At 39.6% G+C, this 12,851-nt stretch overlaps 2 protein-coding genes across 6 annotated transcripts in view; one reads left to right on the forward strand and one right to left on the reverse strand.

The window, feature by feature from the left end:
• Window positions 1-1,473: 1,473 nt before the first annotated feature.
• LOC135548415 (protein YIPF6-like) lies at window positions 1,474-9,159 on the reverse strand. The gene is made up of 7 exons (XM_064977999.1): window positions 9,086-9,159; window positions 8,453-8,581; window positions 5,300-5,378; window positions 4,932-4,974; window positions 4,688-4,813; window positions 2,742-2,902; window positions 1,474-2,476 (listed from the first exon to the last, which is right to left on the reverse strand). The coding sequence occupies exons 1-7, from the start codon at window positions 9,116-9,118 to the stop codon at window positions 2,355-2,357; spliced, it is 693 nt and encodes a 230-aa protein (XP_064834071.1). The 5' UTR covers window positions 9,119-9,159; the 3' UTR covers window positions 1,474-2,354.
• Window positions 9,160-12,181: 3,022 nt separating this feature from the next.
• LOC135548416 (oligophrenin-1-like) overlaps window positions 12,182-12,851 on the forward strand; it is a 48,913-nt gene continuing 48,243 nt past the window's right edge. For all 5 annotated transcript variants that reach the window (XR_010456821.1, XR_010456822.1, XM_064978000.1 and 2 more), the window contains exon 1: window positions 12,182-12,693. Coding sequence is in view for 3 of the 5 variants with exons in the window: in XM_064978000.1 (XP_064834072.1) it covers window positions 12,540-12,693 (154 nt within the window). In the remaining 2 variants the exon portion in view is untranslated. The remainder of the gene's footprint in view (window positions 12,694-12,851) is intronic.

Here is a 12,851-nt window from a genome sequence, read left to right on the forward strand (position 1 = left end):
GTTTTTGTGCATACCGTTTTTGTGCATACAGTAACAAGAGTTCTGTCCGTGTTGAGGAATGCACAGCGTACTTTTGCCTCCGTGTAGTTCATTGCATGTTTAATAATTAAAATACCTACCAAAAGGGGAACATGGATGTGGTTAATTTCTGTTCATGTTAAAAAAGTTAAATAAGTAGCATATCTGGATATGATTTACGGTAGATAGATCTGTCACACAGTCACACACATGATGTATAATCCTGTAATATAATTATTGTTCGCGATCGCAAAAATATATTCTAATATGGCCCTCCATGAAAAATAGTTGCCTAGGCTGGTCTAAACCATCTGATCCAGATGTTTTTTGGGGGTCAAGTTTAAGGAGCTCCTTTAGCACCTCGGACTCAGTGACTGCCTGCAGGGAAAAACTCTGTAGCGGGGCAGTGGAAAAGCATCGGGGCTCGTCACATTAGAAGGGGTATGTGATGAGGAAATGTTAGACAGGCAAGGAGGCACGGCTGAGTCAAATAGGAATCCTGACTTAATGAAGTGATTAGAGCTCAGCCATGTGCTTCTTGTCAGTAACAACCATATCATCAACATTAAAGGACATGGTCAGCTGCCAGGAAGGACTTCCGTCCGAACGTTTGGTGATGTTCTAGCTGCCACCGATCCACGTTTCTTTTTCCATTTGTCATGTCTTGATTGTACACACCTGGTTCCCATTACGTTATTATTATTTCCCTATTTAACCCTCTGGTTGTCATTATGTTTTGTGCGTGATTGTTCCTGGTTTTATTCTAGTCTTTTGTGTTAGGGTTTGTTATCCCTGCATGGATTCATTGGCTGAATATTTTTCTGAGTAAAGTACTGTTATTTTACTCAGTTCTGTGTCCTGCGCCTGACTCAGTCCTCACCTCTTCACAACTGACACTTGATACAAAAACTATTCATTTGAAAGAAAATGGATGCATTTACTTCCCGTTCGTTATTATAGGTTTACAGTGTTATATAAAAGTACAAACATCATGGAAACAGACACATTTGCGTTGCTTGGAGTTTTGAAAGTACTATGATTTTCAGAAGAAAAAAAATCTCCAGAGGGGATTTATTTAAACAGAATGCACACGTAAGAGGTTTCAAGGCAGGTATTTGTGGAGGTTATACTCCCAATAAATGATTTCTCTTCACACACATGCCTTGAGTCAACAGTCAGGAGCTACACATATGCCGGCAAACTAACCCATAACAATCAGAGGCTTCTGACAGGCTATCAAAATATACTTTTCAGTTTAACTGCTGCTGGTGTAGTCCAGAGTTCTCGCATAATATTGGAGCTATATTGCTAGTGACAGAAGAAATTTGTATACCAAGGACTCTTATTCCCCCATTCCCCATTTAGCTTCTGATTCCATCAATGTCTTTAAGACAGGAATCCCTGATTTTGTACCGTATTACAAAATTGAAATAAAAACACAATTATAGAAACGAGTCAGGTTTTGGAGGCTGCCATTGTTTTTCACAGCATTTTTGTTTTAATAGAATGACATTCAAATATTGAGAGAACTGGAAATGTATATATTTTCACATAACCTTGTGAAAGTAAAAATGTGAAAATGTAAACTACAGCCACCTACACACTTTTTAGGTTGCTCATATTAAAATTGAGCAACACTGCCACTATCCGTGGATAATCAAATCCTACCTTCTGAATAAGATAATACTACTTGAAGATGTTTTACTTATTCCTACATAAAACAGAAACCTGTTTCCAAGCAATGTTTGAGTGATAGGGCATATGCAGTAGGATGTAGTGAGGCAGTGTACTGTATACATTCTGGCATCACATTCATATTCATAAGTAAATGGCAATAGACCATGACACATACAATATAGATCACATGGTCCCCTTTATTCCTGCTAGTCTACATGTTATGATGAATTATTAACATTACAGTGGGGAATGTGCTTAGTGTAGGGACCTTAGTTGGTATTGTAAGATAATTTACAAGGCAGGAAACAATTGAGATAAGTAATCTCTTCAAGTGAGACACAGAGAGCTTGTTAAATCAAGCAGATAGGCTCTTCTGACATCCTTATAGGGACTCACTGATACTTTTGTCCATTGTACTCCACTGTATTTCTTAGCTATGCTTAGCAATAATAGAGCCACAAAAAAAGAGAAAGAGGCAAAGCATTGTGCACTATGGTTAATATCTCACCATTTTCCTTGTTGCTCCAAAGAAACATACAATGTTTTCCATCAAAAGTACTCCCAACACTCCACTCAACTTTCAGAAATGGCAAGGTGTTGATTTGTATCCTTCTATTCCAAAAGAATTGGGATAAGTTCAGTTAGAGATAAGTCCACTGTTACGCAGACGAAGAGAATGTGAGAATCATCCATCCAATGACGAAGTAAAAAAGGAAGACAGGATACACCACCAAAGCTTTGCGATTGGGAGGCTGGCAATCTGCTAAGAAAGCTGTAGAGGCTGGGGAAAAATCATATACATACATACACTCATGAGTCATCAGTGACTTGTTTTATGATAAGATTAGACAGTAATAATATATTCAAATGTAGTACTAATGTTATGAGGAACATTAGGTGAATTTTTATGCAACAGCTCCACCTACTGGAAGTCAGTATGACTGCAAACAGTCAATGTGTTTGTAGAGGTGTATTTGCACCAATAAATATAGCCAACTAAATTTAAACAAATATAATTGTCTCCTTATGAAAAGGACCTTCCTTACCAAACGTGGACCAGCTGAATGATGCTATGACCACAATTAGTCGGACGAAAAAAAAGCTGAACCCCCAAGACCCACCCAGCAGCACGAGCCTACAAACGACCATTGCCACAGTCAGAGGCATGATGCAGTAGCCTAGCACACACAGGCTCTGGAAAAAAGATCTAGAGAGGGAGGGAAAACAGACATTTATAAACAAGGTTTCAATTAATAAATTAAATTAAGGAACTAATCATATTACAGTATACTGTGGGGCAAAAAAGTATTTAGTCAGCCACCAATTGTGCAAGTTCTCCCACTTAAAAAGATGAGAGGCCTGTAAATTTTCATCATAGGTACACTTTAACTATGACAGACAAAATGAGAAGAAAAAAAATCCAGAAAATCACATTGTAGGATTTTAATGAATTTATTTGCAAATTATGGTGGAAAATAAGTATTTGGTCAAAAACAAGTTTATCTCAATACTTTGTTAAATACCCTTTGTTGGCAATGACAGAGGTCAAACACTTTCTGTAAGTCTTCACAAGGTTTTCACACACTGTTGCTGGTATTTTAGCCATTCCTCCATGCAGATCTCCTCTAGAGCAGTGATGTTTTTGGGCAGTTGCTGGGCAACACGGACTTTCAACTCCCTCCAAAGATTTTCTATGGGGCTGAGATCTGGAGACTGGCTTGGCCACTCCAGTACCTTGAAATGCTTCTTATGAAGCCACTCCTTCGTTGCCCAGGCGGTGTGTTTGGGATCATTGTCATGCTGAAAGACCCAGCCACATTTTATCTTCAATGCCCTTGCTGATGGAAGGAGGTTTTCACTCAAAATCTCACAATACATGGCCCCATTCATTCTTTCCTTTCCACTGATCAGTCGTCCTGGTCCCTTTGCAGAAAAACAGCCCCAAAGCATGATGTTTCCACCCCCATGCTTCACAGTAGGTATGGTGTTCTTTGGATGCAACTCAGCATTCTTTGTCCTCCAAACACGACGAGTTGAGTTTTTACCAAAAAGTTATATTTTGGTTTCATCTGACCATATGACATTCTTCCAATCTTCTTCTGGATCATCCAAATGCTCTCTAGCAAACTTCAGTCGGGCCTGGACATGTACTGGCTTAAGCAAGGGGACACGTCTGGCACTGCAGGATTTGAGTTCCTGGCGGCGTAGTGTGTTACTGATGGTAGGCTTTGTTACTTTGGTCCCAGCTCTCTGCAGGTCATTCACTAGGTCCCCCCGTGTGGTTCTGGGATTTTTGCTCACCCTTCTTGTGATCATTTTGACCCCACGGGGTGAGATCTTGCGTGGAGCCCCAGATCGAGGGAGATTATCAGTGGTCTTGTATGTCTTCCATTTCCTAATAATTGCTCCCACAGTTGATTTCTACAAACCAAGCTGCTTACCTATTGCAGATTCAGTCTTCCCAGCCTGGTGCAGGTCTACAATTTTGTTTCTGGTATCCTTTGACAACTCTTTGGTCTTGGTCATAGTGGAGTTTGGAGTGTGACTGTTTGAGGTTGTGGACAGGTGTCTTTCATACTGATAACAAGTTCAAACAGGTGCCATTAATACAGGTAACGAGTGGAGGACAGAGGAGCCTCTTAAAGAAGAAGTTACAGGTCTGTAAGAGCCAGAAATCTTGCTTGTTTGTAGGTGACCAAATGCTTATTTTCCAACATAATTTGCAAATGAATGCATTAAAAATCCTACAATGTGATTTTCTGGATTTTTTTGTCATTTTGTCTGTCATAGTTGAATTGTACCTATGATGAAAATTACAGGCCTCTCTCATCTTTTTCAGAGGGATAACTTGCACAATTGGTGGCTGACTAAATACTTTTTTGCCCCACTGTATGCATGTTTAAATGCTCTCATGTCAATATTTTTAATACTGGAATAATTTCACCATAATGATTGGAAGCCAGCTATAAAGTTGGAAATGACAGACACGTACATGGTGCCTCCCAACAGCTTCGAGTTCAGTGTGATGATGACAGATCCAAACCAGATGATCACAAACACCTCTGCAAACTGGGGCCCTCCGTCATCCTTACTGTCAACTGAACCCCCCTGCAGCATCCTAAAAAAGCAGGAAGGAAAGATTTTCAATCCATAGCTCATCCTTCTCTAGTCATCCTTCATTCTCAAAGAGTGTTAGCAGTTATATTCTGCTACTACATTGAAACGTGAATACTCACAGAGCCAGTGTCACACAGAGCAATAATGGTCCCCACAAGTCCCCTGGAAAAGAAGACGAAGTAAACACAATATTCCTACTAAAACATCAAACACATTTAGCATCGTCACATTTTCCTAGGTAGTATTGGAGAGAGCTAAAATAATATTAAAACACCTGGCACATTTTGTTTGCCACATTTTCCTAGGCACTACTACAAATGTAATTTAATATAATGTTTTTCATATCATTATACTGTTATCCTTGTACACATTGGTTAAATATATTACCAAGTTAGATACAGCTTTGTCATATCATATAACACCACTTGTTCATTGTGTTGGAATAGTTTAAAAGATGAATTCATCTTTCAAAGTACACAGTACTCACAGTCTCTCAGTAGCGCTGAACTCTTCTTGGGATACATCACATGAACAAACTTTTTCCCCACTGCTTTCAGATCTCGCAACTGTAAATGAGACATGAGGGAGATTTTAGAAGTGCCATGTATCAGGGAAGGGCCAAATTAAAGGTGTCATTAAATGCATACATTTTTACATCACTATCAAATAATTTCAGGGTAAAATGTACCTTTACTGTAATAGATTTCAAATAGGCAAAAATAGCTTTTTAACAAAAAACTATTTCTCAAGCCAGAATAAGAGTGGTCTGAGTGGGAGGGGGAAACTGAAAACTAGCCGTTATTGGCAGAGAGGTTTGGAACTCTTTGTTATTGGTCTATTTTCCACCAGATGGGTCTAATCCTGAATGCTGATTGGTTAAAAGTGCATACCAGCTGGTGTCTATTCCTCAAGTTACCACCAGCTAAATCTGATGTTAAAATGCTAATTTACTCTGTTCCATCTGACAGCACAATCCACTGTCTCATCAGCCCAGCCAGGCACTTAATAAACTCGAGCTCCACTATAAAAAACATCTAGACATTATCTCACGTCTTGTAGACTAACATCTTGTTTTCAAAAGCGGAGATTTGTATAAACCTTGCAGTCTGTCTCTCTGACATTTCAACATCGTTTCAATATTCAAATTCCATCTCCTGCTGCCCCATAGTAAAGAACGTGTCGGGAGTAGAAATCATGAATCAGCTGGCATAATTTTATGGATATATACAAAGAAATGTAAAATAAGGTCAAAAGAAACGAAGTGCAGCTAGTTTGCAGTCTTCCCAGCTGCAGTTTGAAGTGATTGTGTTAGCTGTGTTGTTGGCTAGCTCCTTTAAACAACAGTGTCCTGATGAGAGAGCACAATGTCTATGTCAGGTGAAATCACACCTCATTAGCTCATTATTATGGATGTAGCCAAATAAATGTTACTAGAAAACACGTTAAACATATGCAAATGCAGCTATTTTTCTGTTATTCTTGATGCACTTTTTGAAGTGACTGTTTGCTAGCTGGAGTTGGCTAGCTAGTAAGCATGGGATAAGAATGTTGTCAGCCAGTATGACAATGGAACATTTAGAAAGAATTACTGGGTCACGTCCATAGATACAGAACAAAAACAATGAACAACTGGGTCGCGTCTCTGGCAACCGAATTGATAGAACGAATGACCAGCCTGCTTGGGTAGCAACCCTAGATTTGTGTCGGGACAATATCTTGTGGAAAGATGAAATAGTACGAATAGTTTTGAAAAGAAAATATGTTGGTAACCCAACGTATTATAAGTGATAATGCCCTCTTAGCTGGTGTTTGGAGGATATATTATCACGGTTTGCCAAACACCAGCTTGTAAGGCATTATCACTTAATTATAAAACAGGTTGTTCAAATCCTGGATGCTGATTGGTTGATAGCAGGCAGTTATTCACGATAATTCCCGCAAGATGCCTTAATTCAAATTGAAGTAACAATGGGCATCCACTGTCCCGCAGACCAACCAAGCATTCATAAACTTAATTTCCCCTGGAAAAAAAAAAGAGTCAAGACATTATTTCCGCATGCTTCTTGCCTAGCATTTGGTTTGGTACAGCGGAGGTTAATGTAAGCCTCGCTGTGTGCCCATCTGACCTATGCAACATGTTGCAGTTTATTTTTGCCGTCTCCACCATGCCATGCATGACTGTGACGAGACTGGCAGCTTCTCTGAGACAAGAGAATTAATTTATCTGGATCATTATAATGGATTTTTCCAAAGAAAATGCACATAGCTTGCTGTTATTTCAGTTGCTTGATGAGATTGTGTGTAGTTTGCTGCTAAGCAAAGGAGGAGTAACAGAATTTTCCTAGCGAGCCTTCATAATTAACTTTAATGTTATATTATTGACTTGACAATCTGCTGGTTTTTGCTTATTTATACATTATTTAACAAATCATTATTTGATGAAGTTCTTGTTACCCATTTATACAATATTTATGAAAACATTATTTATTGAAGTTCTTGTCTCTCATCATCATTGAACCTATGCTAGCTAGCTACATGCCAATGATTTGTTTAGCATAGCATCATGAGATGAATAGAATGAACGACTGGGTCAAAACATCCCAAAATAATTCATGACCGGCCTGTTTGGTTAGCAACTTCACCACTAACAACTGGCCTTTGCCCCCGACTATATCGTCTGGTAGAAGGCTAAAATCAAACTAATCAAATTTACTCATTTATTTTATTTCACCTTTATTTAACCAGGTAGGCTAGTTGAGAACAAGTTCTCATTTACAACTGCGACCTGGCCAAGATAAAGCATAACAGTGTGACACAAAAAACAACACAGAGTTACACATGGAATAAACAAAAGTCAATAATACAATAGAAAAAGTCTATATACAATGTGTGCAAATGAGGTAGGATAAGGAAGGTAAGGCAATAAATAGGCCATAGTGGCGAAATAATTACAATATAGCAATTAAACACTGGAGTGATAGATGTGAAGAAGATGTGTGCAAGTAGAGATACTGGGGTGCAAAGGAGCAAAAAAATAAATAATAATAACAGTATGGGGATGTGGTAGTTGGATGGGCTATTTACAGATGAGCTGTGTACAGGTGCAGTGATCTGTGAGCTGCTCTGACAGCTGGTGCTTAAAGGTAGTGAGGGAGATAAGAGTCTCCAGCTTCAGTGATTTTTGCAGTTCGTTCCAGTCATTGGCAGCCGAGAACTGGAAGGAAAGGCGGCCGAAAAGGTTATTTAAATAACCTTTTTTTAACGAAAACATGACGTTAATCTTTTTAAATGTTGGCAATCGTTTTATAAAAGCAATAAGGCCCTAACAGGGATTTATTACACGATAATCCTCTGGTTCTCATGTTTCATTACTTAATTAATCAATTTTTCGCATGGTGATGTCGCCATAGAAGGCTGAAACTCCCATCCATGCAAACCTGCTGATTAGAAGATCCTGTGTAGATTGTATTTTCAACCAGCAACGATCAGGCAATAAAACTGATATAAATCTTTCACACTTTTACAGCGTTCGCTTCATCAGCTGTTGTACAATTTGATATAAAACACAGGGGGGGGACACATTTTTGACTGCACTAGGCCTTTAAAGATTCAAGTATGTACACAAAGAGGGAAATCTTACTATGGTATCTTTGACAGGTTCATCCAGTGTGGAGTATTCTTTGTCCTGACTCGGTGTTCCAACAGGGACATTGATCTCCCCCTCAACAGGAATGTCCCCTGAAATGGACACATCTGACAGACCTGCAAACTGGAAATAAGAAACACAGGTACAAATAAATTAGACATTTGACTCTCAATAAATAGCTAGTTTCTATATGATAATTCAATGCGGTCTTATTACAATATTTGGTTTGGGTGCTGCTGTTGGCACATGCATGGTGGAGAGCTAGCTTGGCTAAACAGGCATAATACAGTAACGTTAGATAGCTACTGTTCTCCCTCTTGCTTCGTTCCGCAACGAGTCATTGTTTACATGGCTAGTTAAAGAACTAATCGATTCTCTCTCCAGGTTTTGGAAGCCATTGAGAACTTTTGCATGGACGGTGACTTTACTGAACATACAACAATGTTACTGTAAGCGTTTTCCTTTCCATGGTATGTTGGTTGTGTAGTGCAAACAACTTCAACACCAATGTTGACATTCCCTCATCTGTATTTAATATTAACACGACGCCTACAAAAACATTAATGTAAACTATGTAAATGTGGTATATACGAACACGAATAGTTACGTTATGTGCTTTCATCTTACCATAAGTTTACTTGTCTCCTCCACTTCTGCCATTTTCTCTGTCGACACGGATATGAAACGTCATCCAAATGTTTTGACCAGGATGTCAAGTGCCTAATGCTGCGTTTTAACCAGGTGGGAAGGTGGTATTTACCAGTTGTGAAATCGTAAATATCAGTTGGAACGTTTCCACATGCTAACCTTTTAGCATTTGTGGCACAAATCCCATTCAAGTCATGGGACCGATATTAGCATTTTTTGCATATCATGTCCAAATCATCCGAAAGTATCTCAGATTGATTGACAGCTCAGCATTTAACACCATAGTGCCCTCCAAACTCGTCATCGAGCTCGAGACCCTGGGTCTCGACCCCGCCCTGTGCAACTGGGTACTGGACTTCATGACGGGCCGCCCCCCAGGTGGTGAAGGTAGATAACAACATCTCCACCCCGCTGATCCTCAACATTGGGGCCCCACAAGGGTGCGTTCTGAGCCCTCTCCTGTAATCCCTGTTCACCCACGACTGCGTGGCCATCACGCCTACAACTCAATCATCAAATTTGCGGACGACACTACAATGGTAGGCTTGATTACCAACAACGACGAGATGGCCTACAGGGAGGAGGTGAGGGCCCTCCGAGTGTGGTGTCAGGAAAATAACCTCACACTCAACGTCAACAAAACAAAGGAGATGATTGTGGACTTCAGGAAACAGCAGAGGGAGCACCCCCTATCCACATCGATGGGACAGTAGTGGAGAGGGTAGTAAGTTTTAAGTTCCTTGGTGTACACATCACGGACAAACTGAATTGGTCCACACAGACAGAGTCGTGAAGAAGGCGCAGCAGCGCCTCTTCAACCTCAGGAAGCTGAAGAAATTCGGCTTGTCACCAAAAGCACTCACAAACTTCTACAGATGCACAATCGAGAGCATCCTGTCGGACTGTATCACCGCCTGGTACGGCAACTGCTCCGCCCACAAACATAAGGCTCTCCAGGGGGTAGTGAGGTCTGCACAACGCATCACCGGGGGCAAACTACCTGCCCTCCAGGACACCTACACCACCCGATGTCACAGGAAGGCCATAAAGATCATCAAGGACAACAACCACCCAAGCCACTGCCTGTTCACCCCGCTATCATCCAGAATGCGAGGTCAGTACAGGTGCATCAAAGCAGGGACCGAGAGACTGAAAAACAGCTTCTATCTCAAGGCCATCAGACTGTTAAACAGCCTCCACTAACATTGAGTGGCTGCTGCCAACACACTGACTCAACTCCAGCCACTTTAATAATGGGAATTGATGGAAATTGATGTAAAATATATCACTATCCCCTTTAAACAATGCTACTTAATATAATAGGTACACTTAGGTACACTTCATAGGTACACTTCAACTATGACAGACAAAATTAGAAAAAAAATCCAGAAAATCACATTGTAGGATTTTTAATGAATTTATTTGCAAATTATGGTGGAAAATAAGTATTTGGTCAATAACAAAAGTTTATCTCAATACTTTGTTATATACCATTTGTTGTAATTTTATTGGGAAAAACTCATTTGGATTGGCTGAGCCTGACTCCCCAGTGGGTGGGGCTGTCTGCTAAGTGGGTGGGCATATGCCCTCCTAGGCCCACCCATGGCTGCATCCCTGCCCAGTCATGTGAAATCCATAGAATAGGGCTCATAAATTCATTTCAATTGACTGATTTCCTTACATGAACTGTAACCATAACTTGGCTTCCGAGTGGCGCAGCGGTGTAAGTCACTGCATCTCAGTGCAAGAGGCGTCACTACAGTCTCTGGTTTGATTCCAGGCTGTAGCCAATAGGGCGGCGAACAATTGGCCCTGTGTCATCCGGATTTGGCCGTCATTGTAAATAATAATTTGTTCATAACTGACTTGCCTAGCTAAATTAAAGTCAAATAAACAAATACAATTTTAAAATCTTACAAATTTTTGCATGTTGCATTTATATTTTTGTTCAGTTTATTTCGAAAATTCAAACATATATTTGATGGAAAGATATGTTGTATGTTTCTGGATGATGCTATGCTGCCTTGTTGACAACATGACCAAGCAGCACAGATTACTGTTCGATTTGAGAAGGGTACTCCTACCTCACCGCCTTTGCCTGTTTAAATCCCGGGCCATAGACCGGTGTCTTGAGGCTCAGCATATTCGAATCTGCCCAATATCAAATAAAATTTTATTTGGTTGTGTACATACATTTTGCAAATGTTATCGTGAGTGTAGCGAACTGCTTATGTTCTTATCTCCAACAGTGCAGTAATACCTAACAATTCTACACACGCAAATCCCAAAAAAGAAAATAAAGGAATTTAGAAATGTAGAAAAATTTGAACGAGCAATGTCAGAGTCTGGAATATAAATATATATATATATATGTATATGCTGGTGTGTATAGACATTTTTATAGAAAATGTGTTTACAGCAGCTGTAAATAATAATTCTGCATTCATAACAAATTGGTAATTACTAGTTGTGAACTCGTAAATAGCAGTTGTATGCATTTACTTGCTTTGAACTTGTTGAGAAATGCTGATTGGCTAATGGCCAACAAGCTTCGTCAACAATACACTAAAGGTACAGCTATCATGCATTTAAACAAATTATATGTTCAAAATCTATATTAATAGATTGCGTTTTATAAATAATGTTTTGTTGTTGCATTTAACTGTGGAAAAGGCTGTAATAGAGGTAATATCCTTATTAGGGGAGGTCAGCATGTGGGAGAAGTTGGAGCTCAGAGATGACAGAGGAGTTTCCCACTAGTTACTAATTACCAGTTGGATTTTTCCCAGTCGTTTATTTTGACCATTTATGAACACAGCATATTAGCAAATTATGGAACATTTGACTATTCAAGAGCATGGGCGTTGGGCATTATTATGGTTGAAGAGAACAAAAACGTATATTGTCTTGCCTTTGGTAAGTTGACACGAAGTAAGCACAAATTAATAGACAAAGGCAGTCAAATATCACAATGTATTAACATATCTACAATTTTACATCATCAAAATCGTGCATATGGAAAATATTTTGTGTAGCTGTCCCTTTAAGAATTCTACTATGGGTGTGAAAGGAGGATGTACTTGGCCAACCCGCTTTTCGCAAGTCACTATTTTAACCCCCGCAAAAAGGAAAAAGTATCCAAAGGAAAAATACATTTATGAGATGTAAAAAACGGGACCCAGATATACTCGAAGATATTTTGTAACAAAAATCACCTTACATTGTTTATTTGATGAATGAATGCATCAAGAATCTCTCATCAAGAATTACTGCGTTTCACGGGTCCGGTTCGACTGCATTCGTTTTTTGAGGAGCGGGCTAACCAAATCTCAACTTGGAAAATTGATCAACAATGTTCTGCAATATGTTGTTTTAATCCGAAGGCTTCTCATTCTAACATCTAGGCAGCTGCACAGCATTCTAAAAATAAGTAATGGGGCATCCTCCGCTTGAGTTCAGCGACTGCTATGGGGATAGTCCGGATTTTAGAGAAAGACTAAAATGCTATGAATTAGAATTGGAAAGAACAAGCAAATTTCTCAAAGATGTCATCAAAGATGGCAACAGTGTAATCAATGCAATCAAGGGTAAGCTTCTCTCTTTCTCCCCTTTTTAATGTTTTACTTTATAGGCTGTTTGTGGCTCACGAGACAGCCTACCCACTGTTTGTAGGAGAGGAACCTCATTGTTGGGCAATTGTTTCCAAAAACAAAGCCTGCCTGATGCTTTCACTTGACCACTAGAT

This window comes from Oncorhynchus masou, chromosome 11, assembly GCF_036934945.1.
Source record: "Oncorhynchus masou masou isolate Uvic2021 chromosome 11, UVic_Omas_1.1, whole genome shotgun sequence".
In the NCBI taxonomy this organism is placed as follows: Eukaryota; Metazoa; Chordata; class Actinopteri; order Salmoniformes; family Salmonidae; genus Oncorhynchus; species Oncorhynchus masou.

Bases quoted from the DNA above. Each gene is read 5' to 3' on its own strand.
- LOC135548415 (XM_064977999.1), bottom strand. From the start codon at position 9,118: ATGGCAGAAGTGGAGGAGACAAGTAAACTTATG. The intron at 4,814-4,931 runs GTGAGTATTCAC...CTGCTTTTTTAG, and splicing joins CTCTGTGTGACACTGGCTCT to GATGCTGCAGGGGGGTTCAG. The intron at 2,903-4,687 runs GTACGTGTCTGT...CTCCCTCTCTAG, and splicing joins AAGCTGTTGGGAGGCACCAT to ATCTTTTTTCCAGAGCCTGT.